This window comes from Acomys minous, assembly GCF_964271855.1.
Source record: "Acomys minous genome assembly, chromosome: 3".
NCBI classification, from domain to species: Eukaryota; Metazoa; Chordata; class Mammalia; order Rodentia; family Muridae; genus Acomys; species Acomys minous.
This window is the reverse complement of record NC_140485.1, coordinates 5,409,936-5,428,013: the sequence shown is the minus strand read 5'-3', so window position 1 is coordinate 5,428,013 and position 18,078 is coordinate 5,409,936. Positions and strand designations below refer to the sequence as shown.

The 18,078-nt window shown below is 47.1% G+C and overlaps 1 protein-coding gene across 1 annotated transcript in view; it reads left to right on the top strand.

Annotated features, from left to right (window-relative positions):
- The window catches only part of KAT14 (lysine acetyltransferase 14), a 38,132-nt gene extending 28,329 nt beyond the window's left edge, over positions 1-9,803 (top strand). Inside the window, exons 7-10 of the mRNA XM_084775883.1 lie at positions 1,771-1,907; positions 3,881-4,056; positions 5,426-5,616; positions 8,767-9,803. Coding sequence (XP_084632009.1) covers positions 1,771-1,907; positions 3,881-4,056; positions 5,426-5,616; positions 8,767-8,940 — 678 coding nt within the window. The 3' untranslated portion in view covers positions 8,941-9,803. The remainder of the gene's footprint in view (positions 1-1,770; positions 1,908-3,880; positions 4,057-5,425; positions 5,617-8,766) is intronic.
- Positions 9,804-18,078: the final 8,275 nt, after the last annotated feature.

The window sequence follows — 18,078 nt, the reverse complement described above, 5'->3', positions numbered from 1 at the left end:
GATTAGAGGTGTGCACCACCATGCCCACCTAGTTAATTTTTAAGAGAAGTATCTCGGCTCTATGCAGAAGCTGGACAGTGTGGGCCAAGAGGAGGCAGTGGAGGTCCAGGCGTGGGAAGGTGCTCTGGAGACAAGTGGAAGCTGTGGAGATAGGGGAGCTCTGCAATATCCCCAAGTCTGCACGGTGCTTACCTGAGCCTATTAGAGGAATTCTTTTGTGGAGCGATGATGGCTACAAATTTTCTTACACTGCATTTAAAGCCACTCCCAAACTTGGTGGCTTGATGTAATAACTACTAAATATTTCTTGACCTTGTGCGGCAGCCTGGACTCAGCCTATTGGTTCTTTTACCCTGTGAGATGAATGGTTGGCCACTGGGGTCCTGTCTGTGTCCTGGGGCCACTGGGGTCCTGTCTGTGTCCTGCCTGTGTCCTGGGGCCACTGGGGTCCTGTCTGTCTGTGTCTTGGGGCCACTGGGGTCCTGCTGTCTGTGTCCTGCCTGTGTCCTGGGGCCACTGGGGTCCTGTCTGTCTGTGTCCTGGGGCCACTGGGGTCCTGTCTGTCTGTGTCCTGGGGCCACTGGGGTCCTGTCTGTCTGTGTCCTGGGGCCACTGCTTATTCACTGGCCTAGTTGGAGCCATCTGGCAGCCAGTGCATCGAGGTAGAAGAGGCTGCTGGTCGTCTTAAGACTTAGGTTTGAAGCTGCAGGTGCTGCATCTGATGGGCTGGTTGGGGGTAGACACCACCTTCTGACACAGGAACCATTACACTGGCAGGGGTGAGAGGAGGTGCTAGTGGTTGTGTTTGGAAACTGCATGCCACGGCTTTGAAGATTGCTTTGAAATTCACTTGCAGCCTTGGAAGAATTTCAAAGCTGGCTTTTGAGGAGTTTGGTGTCCAGGCTGGAAAAGTCTGCAGGTGAATTACAAAGAAAGAAACCTTGCTCTTTCAACAAGTTATTTTCTAGGCTATGAACAAACTGACACTAACAGACAACTTGGTTTCTAAGCTTCATCTTGGCACCCCCTTTGTAAAGGTCGTTTAATCATTGTTGGAGCTCTTTGCTGTTACAACCCTAATTGAGGTGTTCTGTTGCTACATGACCTAGGGCCCCAGGTTAGCAGTCCTCACTGGAGAGCAGCACACTCCAGTGTGGCCAGTACAGCAAGCATGTGAAATCACCCAATTCTGTCTCAGGTCCTGCCTAACTAAGGCCACATCTTTGCCTAGTCTCTGGTGTGGTCTCCTTGCTGTGGTGACAAGTTTTAGGGCTAGTAAAAAAATATTACCCCTGTGTTTGCCATATTTGCTTGGTGAAAAAGAGGACACATTTAAAAAAAAAAAAGAAAGAAAGAAAAAGTCCGTTGGCCCTGATAGCTCTTCAGATAAAAGCATGGAGCTGGCTGGTGGTAGTGCATGCCTTTAATCCCAGAACTCAGGAGGCAGAGGCAGGCGGATCTCTGTGAGTTCGAGGCCAGCCTGGTCTACAAAGTGAGTCCAGGACAGCCAAGGCTTCACAGAGAATCCCTGTCTCAAAACAGAACAACAACAACAAAAAGATAAAAACATGGTTGTATAATAAATATAAATAGCTCATCTATGTTAGTTTTTTGTTTGTTTTTGCATCTAGTTTTCAGCAAAGTCTTGTGAAGGTTATGTCAAAACTTCAGCAAAAAGACTTACTCCTGACACACAGAAAGATCATTAGACATGCGAGATAACCATTCTTGAGTAGTTTCATTTTCATATAAATTGTTTCCTTCCCACAGACTGCCTTACCAACCAGGAAAGGGTTCCGGCACCAGGCCACCAGGTTTTTGTATCGTTTGGTGGGATCAGAAGACCTGGCCGTGGACCAGAGTATTGTCAGCCCTTACACTTCTCGGATCTTGAAGCCTTATATCAGGTATCCATGCTGTCATGGCGTCAGGAGGAGTGATGTTGGTGGCTTCTGTACCCAGTCTGCAGGGGTAATAAATATGGCCCGACACGGAGCAGGTTCAGGCAAGGACAGACAGGGTGGTCCTTTGAAAGAGGTATCAAAAGCAAGACTGAGTTAACATTGATTACTCACAGTGATCCACCTGCCTCTACCTCCCTGAGTGTTGGGATTAAAGGTGATACCATGCCAGGCTTACTTTAGATTTTTTTGAGGGGTGGGCGGGGGTTTCGAGATAGGGTTTCTCTGTGTAGCCTTGGCTGTCCTGGACTCACTTTGTAGACCAAGCTGGCCTCGAGCTCATGGATATCTGCCTGCCTCTGCCTCCCTTAGATTTTTTTGTTTTGTTTTGTTTTGTTTTGTTTTTTTAAAGATGGTCTCTACACAGCTCTGACTGTCCTGGAACTATGTAGACCTGGCTCGTTTTGAACTTACAGAAATCCTCCTGCCTCTGCCTCCCTAGTGCTGGGATTAAAACCTGGCTCTTGTTCACTATCTTAATCATTTTTTAGTTTAAATGTCACAATTGCGTATAGTTAGTTGTCTGTGACCTGAAAAGTAAAAAAAAAGGAAAGCTGTCTCAGTTGAGCCAAAATCTGAGAATTGAATACTGGGACAGTTTCTGTTTTTTTGGGGGGTAGGGGATGGGGAATGCATTCTGTGGGTGTATGTGCATAAGTGCAGGTGCACTGATCTGTGCAGGGCTGTGGTTGACTTTGAGTGTCTTGCTTTATTACTTAGAACCTTTTTAAAAAATTAAATTTAATACATTTTGAGGCAGGGTCTCACTGTGTAACCTTGGCTGGCCTGGAGCTCATTGTGTAGATCAGGCTAGCCTTGAACTCACAGAAATCGGCCTGTTTCTGCCCTTTGAGTGCTGTGACTAAAGGCATGTGCCACCACACCTGGATTGCACCTTTGAAAAAAATAATTAATTAATTAGGGCTGGGCAGAGGCAGGTAGATCTTTGTGAGTTCAAGGCCATCCTAGTCTACAAAGAGAGTCCAGGACAATCAAGGCTACACAAAGAAACTCTGTCTCGAAAAAAACAAAACAAAACAAAAAATAAATAAAGTAAAATAATTAGGTTTTTTGTTTTTGTTTTTTCTGCGACAGCTTTTCTCTATGTAGCCTTGGCTGTCCTGAACTTGCTTTGTAGACCAGGCTGGCCTTGAACTCACAGTGATCAATCTGCCTCTGCTTCCCCAACTGCTTGGATTGCAGGTGTGTGCCACCACGCCCAGCTGCACCTTATTTTTTGAGACTAGAGTCTTTCAGTCGACCTAGAGCTGACAGTAGCTCGCAAGCTCCAGGGATCTCCCTGTCTGTGCTGTGAGCACTGACACACCCACCTTTACGTGCCTATGCCTGACTCAGGTCCTCATGTTCTCAGAGCAAGCACTTTGCCTTCCCAGCCATCACCAGCCTGTTCCTTTCTTATTGGACAGTTCCTAATGAATACGTTGTCCACGCAGTGACTGGAAGCTGAGCTTCCTAGAGCGGCCATGTTTACCCTGCAGCTCCACCATACCTGATCCGCCTAGCACTAGGTTTCTGGGCAAACCTGTAGAAAGGCCATTTGCAGGCCCGTTGCAGCCTTTGTCTCATGATCTCCTGCTACCGGCAGAGTCGGCCAGCCCCTCCTCTGTCCTCTGCTCACGCTAGAGAAGCATTACTGTGTCAGGCACTTCTGAGCGAATCTAAATGCTGCTTCTGTTTCTCACTTCACGTCATGCAGTTCCTGGTGGGTACCAGACGGGCCTGGCTTAATCCGCAGTCAGATTCAGAAAGCATCACAGCTGTGAGTGGCTAGCTAGCATTTGGAGCCGCGTGACTGACTGACAGTGTGATACTGCAAGCAGCTCAGTGTAGCTGTGAGTGGATAGCTAGCAGTAATGAGTGTTTTCTTGACTTTAATTTGTTTATTTTCTGTGCTGGAGGCGTGATTATGAGACAAAGCCACCCAAACTGCAGCTGCTGTCACAGATTCGTTCCCACCTGCACAGGAGTGACCCTCACTGGACACCTGAGCCCGATGCGCCTCTCGATTACTGCTATGTCCGACCAAATCACATCCCGACCATCAACTCCATGTGTCAGGAGTTTTTCTGGCCTGGTATGTTTCTACTTCCAAACCAGGCAGACTGATTTTTCTGTATAAATTACCCAGATATGTTTTTAAATAATGTCGGCCATGTGACTTTAAACTCTTCACTCTTGATTTCATTTAGTCTGTCACTACTAACAGAGATATTAAAGCATAAATGACTCTGGCTTTCCTAAGACCAAGAAGCAGCAATTAAAGTAATCAGCAGTGTTTTTGTTTGTCTCTGCTTCCAGAAGCAAAGATTCATCCTGTTTTGCTTCTGCTGTGTTGAGATGCCGGGAAATGTCTCTCCAGGATAGACAGACTCCTAGCTGAGCCTGCACACACTTTGGCTGTGGCCTAAGAGTTCTTTATGATTTGTGGTTTGGCTGTTTCTTAGAGAGTGTTAGGACACCCAAAAGGTGTTTTTAAGAAGCCAGATGCCGCCTGACTTCAGAAGCCAGGATGACTTCTTATTTCATCAGCCGAGACCTAGGCTGTCAATCAGCAATTTCATTGCTAATGTAAGCACACTCTCTGTGGGCCTTCTCTGACACCTGCGGGACACATCTGTCTTGCAGATGGCACAGATTTTATGCCCTGCTTATGGGCTGACACTGGTGCCATCTCTCTTGCAGAGGTGCTGGGCCTACAAGTCACGATCTGGGAGTCACGTCTGCTTTAACCACACGTGAAGCACGCCACCTTAACATTTCTATTTTATTGTGAAAATTTTCATAGACTGCGTGCCAATGGTGTGTAAGTGGGAGAAAGCAAATAATATTAGCAGGCTGGTGAGAGGCACAGCCATACAAACCTGCATCCTGAATCCTTTCCTCAGATCTGCAGTGGAAGGAGAGGACAGATCCGCAGTTGTCCTTGGACCTCCACCCACATAACGTGGCCCTGGTGTGCCTGTGCTTACACACACTCACACACAACAAGATAGTAACATTTGAAGGAAGAAGAGAGAGCGAGAAAATGGTGTTGGCACTTTCAGGGCCCTCCACCCCTGCTCTGTCAGGGCTCAGCATGTACCTCGTCTTAACATGTTGTAAGAAATAAGACATTTTAAAGTGGGCCAAGTCACACACATGGTACACGAGGCTGAGTCAAAGCCAGGTGTGTCCCTCCTGGGCCTGGACAGCTCTCTGCTACCCAACCTGTCCTGTCTCTCTGCTTCTAACATATGCACTTAGAAAAGACTATGTTAATTTTGATATTTTCTAAAATGTATTTTTCTGGTCTGAATGTGTGGTATCTATGGTAATGTCTTTGCCTCCAATTTGGGGAGTTTTTTTAGCATGCAGGTGTAACGATAAGAACAGGCTGAGCAGCTTGTTGTTCATTAGTCCCAAAAGACACACGGTCTGAGTGTCCGGCTGGCTCTTTTCCGTAGGCATCGACCTGTCTGAGTGTCTGCAGTACCCAGACTTCAGTGTTGTGGTCCTTTACAAGAAGGTCGTCGTTGCCTTCGGCTTCATGGTTCCAGACGTGAAATACAATGAAGCTTACATTTCGTTCCTGCTTGTTCACCCGGAGTGGAGGAGAGCGGGGATCGCCACCTTCATGATCTATCATCTCATCCAGGCAAGCGCCCTCTGCTCGGGACTTAACCTTAACCTAGTGCTTACTTCTCACGGCTTCCTGGAAAAGGTGGAGGAGGCACGGTGAGGCTGACTGGCTTGTCCAGCACAGCCACGTGAAAGGCAGGCGTTCTCAGCAGTCACGAGACCGTGGAGCACGTGGATGAGTCCTCTAGCCCCTAAACTACACCTTACTCTTGGCCTCAGAGAAGCCCCTAGGTGAACATGTGTCAGAAGTGAAACACGTGCTGACGCTGTTCTGCTCTTAGAGTCGCTCATGGCTGTGAGGTGTGGCTATACTGTCTGTTTATAAGTGTTTTAGCACAGTTGAATTAATAGTAGGACACTATGAATGAATGAATGCAATGATTTTTTTTCCTCCTGTAAGCAAAAGATTGTCTGTTTTGTTCTTTAGGCAGGATGTTGATATGAAGCCCTGTTGGCATGGGACTTAATTGTGTCACTATTAATCAGTGTCCTATTGCTGTGCAGAAACCGTGACCAGGGCAACTCTTCTAAGAAGAAAGCATGTAGTTGGGGCTGGCTCACAGCTTCAGATGCTGTTATTCCTTGATGACGAAGCATTCAAATCTGTGAGCCGAGGGGGCCGTTCTTACTTAAACCACCGTGGTCACCCAGGCTGCCCTTAGCTCAGGGTAGTCTTTCTGCCTCCGCCTTTTGAATGTTCATATTACAGGCTTGAGCTACCGCCCAGCTAGTGTACTTTACTTGTTTGAGGCAGGACCTCACTATGCAGCATTGGCTGGTTTAGAACTCAGAGGTCTCCCTGCTCTGCCTCCCATGTGCTGGGCCTAAAGGCTTATGCCACCACTCCTGGCCTAGCAATGAACCTTTTACTCATAAACATTTTTATTGAACGAGCTCTATAGGCAGCTTACTTGTCTCTGAACCTTAAACTTCTCAGGTACAGCGACACCAAGCAAGAGCATTTTTTTTTTCCCCTCAAGAATTCTTCTTGTAAATTCTATTTAGAAACTATTTGGTATAGAAGATTATGCAATATTGATTTGGACAAAATTCTTTGTTTTATTTTGGGATAAGGTTTCCCTGTATAGCATAGGCTGGCTTGCAACTTAGATCTTCCTGCCTCAAGAAAGGACAGAAGAGAGAAAGTGTTTTTCTAATGCTTAATGGAGTTTGCCTTTCCAATTATTAATGAAATTCACTTCATAATTCCTGGGTGTGGGCAGGAATCTTGATCTTTCTTTCTTTCTTTTTGTTTTTCAAAACAGGATTTCTCTGTAGCCGTGGCTGTCCTGGGCTTGCTTTGTAGACCAGGCTGGCCTTGAACTCACAGAGATCCACCTGCCTCTGCCTCCCAAGTGTTGGGATTAAAGGCGTGGACCATCATGCCTGGCTTTTTTTTTTTTTTTTTGAGACAGGGTTTCTCTATGTAGCCATGACTGTCCTGAACTCAATTTGCTGAACAAGCTGGCCTGGAACTCACAGCGATCTCCTGCCTTTGCCTCCCAGCGCTGGGATTACAGGCGTGCGCCACCACACCCAGCTATGGGCAGGAATCTTGAAAAGCATCATCCTAGAAGTCACCCATAACGCAGAGACTGCAGGACATTGCCTGGTATTCACACGTGCTGCCTTGTGTTGACTCCATGGAAACTGGCTCAGTTATTTTTCCATATCCCTTTCTGTGCTTTGTACTTGATACAAGGCGTCTCTCTACTGTTTCTGTTCTCCTTGTACAGGATGCCTGTGCAGCTCTCTGGCTCCCTTGTTACCAGCAGGGGCTCAGAGGGCATCTTTGGTGCTGAGGGTGAGGCCTACCATGGAGATTGGCCCTTGCTAATCCCTTTTTTCCTTGTGGGTACTTTGTATCCCAATCAAACTGTAGCCCAGGGCCCAGATATGGTCTCAGTCTATAGTACTTGGTGATGGCTCTGATTAAATGTCTATATTGACTACCTAAACTATCTAAACCACTCCTATTACCCCATAGAACTGCTGTGTCTGCTCACACCATGCTATTGGTCTTGGTTTGGTAACCGTGCTCTCTTGTGTCAGATATGTTAGGAGACACAATGAAAAAATAGAGAAAAAAAGAAACTCTCAGTTGCCTTCTACTACGTCCTTGACAGCCAGAAATCAATGTTAACAACTGTCAACCATAGCATTTTGCTGCCTTCCTCATTAAACAGGTTCATAGCTGTGTGGCCTGGACTGCATCACTCTCTGTGGCTAATTAAAGAATCTAAAATGTAACTTCATGTTCATAGAAACACCTCTGTTCTTCCTCCCTAAATACAGAAGCCTTGATTCTGGGAAGTTAATTCTGTGAGGTGTAAAGGGACCTGAGGACTCAAGCACACAACATCTTCAGGCTTTATAATTAAAAGTTAGTCACAGGTTTGGAGATGGTATAGCTGTCGTTTATATGGACAATAGAAATTCTCGTTGTCTAATTCTTCAAGGTTGCCACGTTGAAGGCTTCTGCACACAATATGTCTGATATTTAAACTTACTTGAATTATAAGTACAGTAATATGGAGAGGCTGGTGAGGGGTCAGCACGTAAGAGCATTCCCACTGACCTGATGGCCTGAGTTTACTCCATGGAGCCCAGTGAGGAAGGACAGCCACTTGCAGTGTCCTCTTACCTCCAAGTTGTGCAGCATGGCGTGTATGAGCCCACACACGCTGCCGCTAATACACAGTAACTGAAATGATAAGACGGTCTGGGGAGAAGACTCGGCTCTTAAGAGCACTCACTGTTTTTGCAGAAGACCCAGGTCTGGTTCCTAGCACCCATGTGGTGCCTCACATCATCTCTAACTCCCGTTCCAGGGCTCAGCACCTCTTCTGGCCTCCAAAGGCTCCTGCATGCACTTGGTACAGTCACCACACATATGTAAAATAAAATAAGTAAGTGTAATATAATAAAGTGTCCTTGTGCCTTTGCTTCAAGGTAGAAGCAACTTTCCAGGCCACAGGAATCCCTGTGCACTGCAGGACACACAGCTCAGAGGCTGAGTGCTCTGCCTTCCAGCGGTTGCTAGGTGCTGCCATGCTCAGCCCCACCTCCTGATGTTCCACTGCTTCCTTCTGAAGAATGTTTTCCTTTGCTCCATTTCCCTCGGCCCTGTGGCTTCTTTACCTTGTGTTTCTCCACTCTTTGGCAGACGTGCATGGGCAAGGATGTGACACTTCACGTCTCAGCAAGCAACCCTGCCATGCTGTTGTACCAGAAGTTTGGCTTCAAGACTGAGGAGTATGTTCTGGATTTTTATGATAAGTATTACCCACTGGAGAGTACAGAGTGTAAACATGCGTTCTTCCTGAGACTCCGACGCTGAGGGGAACCCAGTTCTTCCAGAGAATCGTGGATGCTGTCCTTCAGGAGCGTGCAGGCTGTTATTCTAGAAGTGGGCCCTGCTCTCCTGTGGGTAATAGCTTCCACATGGCCCAGCTGGGTGAGTGAAGCCATGTGCAGTGGTACAAGTGGGCAGCTCTTCATCCAGAAACCCTCCAGCGTGTCCTGAAATGGCCTTCCAGCAGCATCCTGGACTCCACTATTAGCCAGAACCAAGTGATCTGTCATCTTTCTGTACAGTAGTGAGTGAGCACAAAAGAAAGAGCTTCTAAACTGAAGCGTTCGGGAAAGGGCCTGCTTGTCCTGTGTTAGCGGGATTGAAGATTCACAGTGCCCGTGTGGCCCTCTGCTGTCCTAGGATGAGACATAAGGTGTCAGGAATGACCCCAGCCTGTTCCCAGCCTGTGGTATGCTGTCAGGGACCCTCAGAGGACTCACGGGGCCCTGAAGTCCTTTTGTCTCTTGCTGACTTTGGTCCCAGTCAGGAAGAATATACTCAGTGTCTAGCTCCATGCTGCTGTACCTCATCTACCTGTTAGCATCTCCTGACAGGGACACTGACCTGGTACTGGAGTTCACTCTTGGTGTGGCCTGGGAAATAGCTTGGGAGGAACAGTTGAACTTGGTACATTAGATGCCTGCCCTGGCCCTTCTCCTGCTCAGGACAGTTGCATCATGGGAGCAGAGGAATGGTGTGGTGCAGGCAGAACTGGATGTCCTGTCCCCAGGATGAAGCTGCTTCCTATGTTGAAAATGTTGGAGATGTACTACAGGTGTCTTGGGACCTAGTAAGTGCATTTCCAAAAGCATCAGATATTCTCAAATAAAGATCTTTACCGTAAACAACTCACAGCCAGGGCTTTAGCCCAGTCGTTTGCACTTGTCTTTAATTAGGAGCGGTGGCTCCTTTCTTGATTTGTGGGCTCTGGGTTGATCTAAGACCCAGAGAGAGCTGAATGCTTTGTACTACACTGGCATGCACGTTTAAAACTTTACCCAGGGGCCGGGCATGGTGGTGCATGCCTTTAATCCCAGCAGTTGGGAGGCAGAGGCAGGCAGATCTCTGTGAATTCAAGGCCAGCCTGGTCTACAAAATAAGTCTAGGACAGCCAAGGCCACACGGAGAAACCCTGTCTTGAAACACCGAAAGCAAAATAAAACAAAAAAACTACCCTGTGGAACACTGCTTAGATCCTCTGTTCATAGGCTCTAGTCTCCAGCTCAGGCCCCTGCCTTGCTAGGAGCACAGTGCTGCTCTGTCATGTGGAGCAGTAGTCCAGGCTTTGGGTCTTTGAGAATTCAGAGCAGCACTATCTAGTGTCTTTGTGTTTTCTTCCTTCCTCCCAAGCACTTTCTACCTTTTAAAGGTTTCTGTTGATAATGGATCATAAACCCTGTCTGGGTTACTTTTATGTTGCTCTGATAAGACACAATGACCAAGGCAACTTATAGTTTATTTAGGGCGTACAGTTTAGAGTCCATAGCCATCATGGTCAGGAGCTTGGCGGCAGGCAGCCAGGCACTGAAACAGTAGCTAAGAGTGCACATCTTGAGAAACAAGCCTGAAGTAGAGAGAAGGCTAACTGGGCTGGCGTGGGCTTTTGACATCGCTCAAAGCCCGCCCATAATAGCACACTCCAGCAAGCCCACCTGTGAAGTGAAGGTGAGGAGGCCACATTTCCCAAACCTGAAAATTAGCTTGCAACTGTCTTAGTGAGTGTCAAGCACTGGTGTGCCAAAGAGTAGCTCCAGGGGACTGTTGGCCAGCCTCCTGGTACTGAGGAAGGCTATGATTAGTTCAGTTCTAGCCCTCGTGTCTTTTAAGGTCTTCACCTTTCTTTTTATACAGTATAGCTTTATTTTCTCCCTATTTGACAGATTTTTAAAGATTTATTTCCTTATGTGTATGAATGTTAAAAGTAAATGCCAGGCATTGTGTGGTAGGTATTTCTGACAGTTACAGATAATTTCCTATTACCTTACATTGATGCTTACCATCGGTCTGTATTAGGGTTCTCAGAAGGAACAGAACTGATAGGATGAATACACACACACATGTATGACAGAAACATTTGTCAGCTACTATTACACATATGTACATACATATATACGTGTAATATGTAGTGGCGGATTTATTAGACTGGCTTACAGAATGTAATCTACGTAGCCCAACAATGGCTATTTTGAAAGGCTGAGAATCTGGTAGTGACTTTGCAGTCCCTGTCTGGTGCTGGAGGCCTAGAGGAGTCCTGGGGCGTTGCCAGTTTGTATTGGCATCCTGAAGAGGTTGGATGTTAACACCGGCCACAGCGACAGGATAGGTGAGCTTGCCAGCAAGCATGAAAGTGAGCAGGCAAAAAGCAAAGCTTCCTCCTTCCGTGTCCCTGTATCTGGGCTGCCATTATATATAAAGTGTGGTCCAGGTTTAGGGTGGGTCTTCCTTCTTCAGATAATCTGATTAAGAAAATCCCTCAAAATTGGGTAGCGGTGGCATACGCCTGTAATCCCAGCACTCGGGAGGCAGAGGCAGGTGGATTGCTGTGAGTTCGAGGCCAGCCTGGTCTACAAAGTGAGTCCAGGACAGCCAAGGATACACAGACCCTGTCTCGAAAAACTAAAAGAAAAAAAAAATCCCACACAGGAAGTCGGACATGATGGTGCATGCCTTTAATCCCAGCAGAGCCAGGTGTATTGATATGAGTTCAAGGCCAACCTGGTCTTCAAAGCAAGTCCAGGACAGCTAAGGCTACACAGAGAAATCCTGTCTCGGAGAAAGAAAAAAATATAATCCCCCCAGAGGAGCATCCAGAAGCTCCCTCCAGGTATAGTCAAGTTGAGACATTGGCCATCACATCTTGACATAGCCACATCTTACGTTATGCTTAACTTACAAATGACACTAACCAGGTCATAATTCTGCCTAACATGATATAACTGTCCTGTGTACAGCTGCAAACACATCACATAGAGTAGGTGGCAAAGTCCTTGGAGGAATGCTTAGTCTTTTAATCATAATATAGATCTATACTTAGTCACTGATGTTATCTCACCTTTACATTATGTGATAGAGGAAAGAACAGTTACCTGCTTAATACATATGTATATGTGCACAAACATGTTCTTAATAAAATAAGACAATATACTTGTCAATTACATTCTTTTCTTTCCATAATTAGTTTAGTGGCCTTTGCTGGTATTAGCTAAGTGAATGTCATATTTTAGCTGGCTCATCTCTGAAATGAGTTGATAATTCATACCTCAGAGATTTATAGCAATAGGCACAGGGTCAAGAAAATCTTGAGTGTACAGCTCAGTGGAAGAGCACTTGGCTAGGATGTCCAGAGATTGGGGTGCCATCCTCAGCACTGCAAAACCAAACACCAAAGTTTTAGACTAATGTAAAAAACAGCACTCTTGCTTGCTCTGACTGCACCTGCGACTGCTGGATTGAGCAGAGAGGCAGCGCCGCCCCAGGCACTGGGCCAGCCGAGCTCCACCTCTCGCTCTGCTCACTCTTCTTCGCGCCTAGAATGTGTCCCGTGTTGTTGCATCGTGCCCACCTCCTTGTCTGGAGAAGTGGAGGAGACTCCAGAATGCCCAGCCTGGCCCAGATGGCAAGCTCCATGCCACACAACAGGATGCAAGTTAGTGGTTGTCAACCGCCTTTAACTCTGAGGTTCTTTTGTTTGATTTTATTTTTATTTAATTTACATTGGTGTTTTGCCTGCATGTAAGTGAAGGAGAGATAAGCCTGATTTTTGTTTAGATCACAAGTGGGGCATGAGAAAAGACTCGTGAGAGAGCAGGTGATATTTATCTCCTTAGACGTCAAACCACCATGTGGGGGAGATTGGTTGTTAACCAGCTGAAAAACATCCTGAACAAATGCTGAGAGGAGGTATAAATGTGAGCCAAAAACAAGAGGCAGGGCCTTTGGAGACTTGGGATAGTTTTGGCTGTTTATCAGAAGCTCCTAAAAAGAACCGCTTGAAGGAAGGCTTCAGGGCTCCAGCTCCTGCTGAGGTTCTCGGTTGCTCCAGGTCCCAGCAGAAGAAATCCTGCTGATAACGCCAGGAGAATCGTTCCTTGGAACTGATATCCTTATGGTTTCAATATTGTATTCTTTAATCCTCTTTTCCTATTGTTTAGGTTAGTCGGGTTATAAGTGAGGAACTCTTGGTTAATAAGTTTGTAATAAAATATATTTGTTAAGAAAATTGAGCCAGCTGGGCGGTGGTGGCGCACGCCTTTAATCCTGGCACTTGGGAGGCAGAGGCAGGTGGGTCACTGTGAGTTCAAGGCCAGCCTGGTCTACAAAGCAAGTCCAGGACAGCCAAGGCTACACAAAGAAACCCTGCCTCGAAAAACCAAAAAAAAAAAAAAAAAAAAAGAGAGAGAGAGAGAAAGAAAGGAAATTGAGTTTACAGCTCAGTGGTTAAAAGCACTGGCTGCCCCCGCAGAGGACCCACATTTGATTTCCTAAATGTACATGTTGGTTCCAACCATCTGTAATTCCACTTCCAGTGGCTCTGTAGACACCACACACACACATGGTGGACTGACATACGTGTTGGTATAACACCCATGCCCTGTAGACAACACACACACACACACACACACACACACACACGGTGGACTGACGTTCATGTAGGCAAAACACCCATACACATAAAATAAAATGAATGTTTTTAAAAAATGTATCATAGAAAAATCACTATAGGGCAAAAGATAAGTTCATTTATTTTAAAGTAGAATTGCATAGTATTGTGGTTTCAACCATGTCTTATTGGTGGACACTTTGGCAGCTTTCAGTTTTTACCACCACAAACAAGATACAAAAATAAAAATAAAAGCCCTTGTATATATTACCTGTTGTATTGGTGCAAAATCCATGAGTCCTTTCTTTATCCAGTTAGTTTTTTGTTTGTTTGGTTTTAGGAAGTGTCTCGATGTGTAGCCCAGGCTGGCCTCCAGCTCGCTATTAGCTCAGGCTTGCCTTAAGTCAGGTTCTTTCTGCCTCACCCTTCCCAGTGCTGGCATTGCAGGCTGAACTGAGAATTTTAGTGAGAGCCAAGAAGCACAGCAAACCCTTCTGGATCTCTAGGGGCCAGTTAGAGGGAAGCCCCGCAATCCCTAGAACTGAGCTGGAGCATCCTTCAGGAAGCCCAGCATCCCCTAGAACTGAGCTGGAGCATCCTTCAGGAAGCCCAGCATCCCCTAGAACTGAGCTGGAGCATCCTTCAGGAAGCCCAGCATCCCCTAGAACTGAGCTGGAGCATCCTTCAGGAAGCCCAGCATCCCCTAGAACTGAGCTGGAGCATCCTTCAGGAAGCCCAGCATCCCCTAGAACTGAGCTGGAGCATCCTTCAGGAAGCCCAGCATCCCCTAGAACTGAGCTGGAGCATCATCCTTCAGGAAGCCCAGCATCCCCTAGAACTGAGCTGGAGCATCCTTCAGGAAGCCCAGCATCCCCTAGAACTGAGCTGGAGCATCCTTCAGGAAGCTGGGCACACGGAGTTTCTCTTCAAAAAAGTTGTCTATTGTGGCAGGTTCCTATTTGGTAGGTGAGTCCAACATAACCATCTGTAATTCCACTTCCAGTGGCTCTGTAGACACCATACCCCCCTCATCTCTTACCTTCTTTATGAGGGTGCGCACTGGTGATGGAACTTTAAAAGGTGTTTGTTGGAAATTCTCTGCAGGGCCTAGGTTTCTGTGGGTGGGCAGCATATGTTTCACGAGCAGCTGACTGGATGCTCAGGTGGAGTCAAGTCTCCACGTGGTACACAGCGTCTCACACCTAAAATAATAGGCATGCATGCAGCGTGGCCTTGTGCTAGGAAGTCAGTCAAGCCAAGCAGTTTCCCTTAGAACGTCTCATCTCTGTGAGGCAGACGAGGTGCCCACCCTCTGTGTGCCATCATTACAGTAGTTCTGCATAAAACCCTCCAAACAACTTAGTGGATTAGAAAAAGACACTATTTGTTGATGGTTTATAACTAATTCAGGCTGAGCTGGTCCTGGCTTCCGCTCCTTTGTAGTCAGCTAGGCACCTCAGCCTCTGGAAGCTGCTGCCAGGCCAGGCCAGGCCAAGGTGGTGGCAATTTGTGATCCATGCAGTCTCTCTGACTTACTGACATGGGTGGAGGTAAGATAAAGCTTCAGAGTGGGAGACAGATGGAAAAGAGAGACAGTGACAGTGGAGGGAAAGGATGTGTGCTTATGGAGGGCCACCTCAGAAGTGGCCTATCACTCTGCCACATTTTCTGGACAAAGCAAGTCACAGGTCAGTCCAGATTCGTTGGATTTATATGTCTGAAAAGTCACATTGCATAAAGCATGCATGGTTCAAGGATAATCCGTGCAGCCTCGTGAGGTGGCACAGACCTTTAATTCCAGCACTTGGGAGGCAGAGGCAGAGCTCTGCGAGTCTGAGGCCTGCTGGTCTACATGAGTTCCAGGACAGCCAAGGCTACATAATAGCTGTCTCAAAAAAAAAAAAAAAAAAAAAAAGTAAATCAAAGTAATTAGATTTTTATAGTTAGACTCATTTTTTTTTTAAAGCAAAGTTTTGACAACCCTTTTCTCATTTACTTGACCTGTTTTTTCGGCTCAAAAGAAGGAAGAAACAAAGCCAAAATTGGTAGGTTGGAGCAGACAAATCAGACAGTAGGGCCTAAGCATTTAGCTCCCCTCCCTTCTGTCTGGGTGTGTGATAGCTTCCTGACTACAGCGACACTCCATGACCTCACCTTATGGTAAACCCTAGCACATAAGTAGACCTCAAGAAGAAAATCAGCCTTAAAGAGCACTAGGCCCTTGAAGGATGGATGTGTGAGAGAAACGGATGGTGGTGTTGCAGATGGCTTGTGGCTATACACGGAGGCAGGTGAGTGGATGGCTTTGCTAAGTGGGAGGGTAGTATAGCCATGTGGCTAGGGACTTGGGTGCGTGATGGGCTCATAGCGAGGCCTACGAGTGAGTAAAGGAGTGGTTGAGTACAGTGCAGTAGACAGTGAGGGACCAAGTTCTACCAGCTCTGCTTGCTTTTAACTGACACTTAGAGGCAGGAAATAAAGAAGTGTGGAGCAGTGGGAGCCATCTCTTGGGCTGAGATTCTGAGAGCTGAGGCCCCCACACTGAAGGGAGACTGGCTTTCCAGTCAGAGGTGACAGTGTGGGACCTGGGCTGGTAATGAGCACAGAGCTTTCATTTTTTTCAGGGAGAATGTGCAAAGCCAAACTTAAAAGGCCAGTCAGCACCAAAGCACAGGCTGATCGGTGTCCACACCACTCATGCCACACCAGTCCTAAGCAATCTAACGCCGAGCTGCTCAACCTCCCTGTGCAAGGTGCACAGGGGCGCAAGAGGACCCAGCATAAAGGAGCTGACAGCCAGGCCTCCCCTTGCAGGGCTTCAGGTAAGATCCGAACTGGGTTCCTTTCTGGGTCAGTCTGGATGGGTGGCTCTGTTGTGGATCCATGTGCGTAACCAGATTTGTGCCGAGGACCCCAGATCTGCCCAAATCGGCTTATGGGCTGCCCACAGGTTGGTTTATTGTGCCATTGTCCAAACTGTAGTGCTTCCCTGCCCAGTAGAATTCTGAGGAGCTGGATGGGCCCCGGATGTGAGGGTAGCACAGCGCCCTAAAGGAGGCTTCAGGAAGCTGCATTCGCTGCCCCATACCTACCAGCTCCCAACACCTGTGTGTTCCTCGTTCCTTGAAATCTTTCTGTTTTGTGCCTGAGTGCTGACTTCTTACCTGGGTATAGCAGATGTTTACCCAGAGGTCAGGGCCCTTTCCGGTGCTGCAGAGGCTTCTGGTGCCTCTCCAGGATCCTCACTTTGCTGACCTTTATCTTCTCCGGTGACTTTTCTCCATCTTGACCTTGCTATAAATGGAATGAGCCCTGAGTCCCAGCTTGGTGTGTGTGTTGTACATTTGCATTAGCACTGCCCCTCAGGCCTGGGGCTCCTTGAGAGGAGCTGGAACTGAGCCCTCTTGACTTCAGCCTCATGGCTGCCTCCAGCCCAGGGCAGGGAGATGAGTCGCACAGTGGAAGTTCATCCTCAGAGGGCACCTGTGCTCCACAACAGAGGGTGAGGGAAGAGCATCACGCTTACTTTTACCACTGTGTAGCTCCAGGCAGCGTTCCCAACCTCAGAGTATGGCACAGGCTTCTAGGGCCAGTGAGGTAACTATATGCATTGCTGTGACGAGGCTCCTACAAACAGCTGGAAAATAGTGAAACAGGCACAGATCCCGGGCTTGAAGGCAGCCACCGAGTTCCCGGGGTGTGTGCCTCTTCGCAGTGAGTTAAAGAAAGAAGACAGTTTACTGAGGGAAAGATTCAGAGGAGTGTAAAACAATGTTGCTTCTCACCTGTCATCAGGCAAGAGGGGAGAGAGCAGCAGAGGGAGATTTACAGTGGTCTTCTCTGGGTCATTAGCAGTGTCCACCTCTCCCAAGGTCTTACAGCCTGGGCTTTTCTGAGCTTGCTCCCATGCCTAACAGAAACTCACACAGACTAAGGGCTACAGTCTTTGGCTGTCACCTTTTCTGGTTAATCTCTGCAGCATCAACCTCCACAGTTTTCTCCTGCCTTGGTACCATGTAAATGTTTGTCAAATGAAGACATGAAAAAATACTTTCTCACTGGGTGTGGTGGTGCACACCTTTAGTCCCAGCACTTGGGAGGCAGAGGCTGGCAGATTGCTGTGAGTTCGAGGCCAGCCTGGTCTACAGAGTGAGTCCAGGACAGCTAAGGCTACACAGAGAAACCCTGTCTTGAAAAAAAAAAAAAAGAAAGAAAGAAAGAAAGAAAAAGAAAAATACTTTCTTCACTCAAGTAGCTAAGAGAAGGTCTAGTGTTCACTCTCTTTTTAACTTCTGTGCTGGGGTCTGCCGACAGCAGCCTGAATGGCACTTGTTTTTGTAAATGGCATTTTATTGGTATAGGTACTGTCTGATCTTTCATGCACAAGACAGAATTGACACCATACAGATCATCTGGTCCATAGAGGCTAAAATGTTTACTACAGGCTCCTTCAGAATAAGCCTGCTGGTTCCTGCCCTGAGTTCTCCAAATATTCCCCTAGCAAAGATTGCTGTATCTTTGTC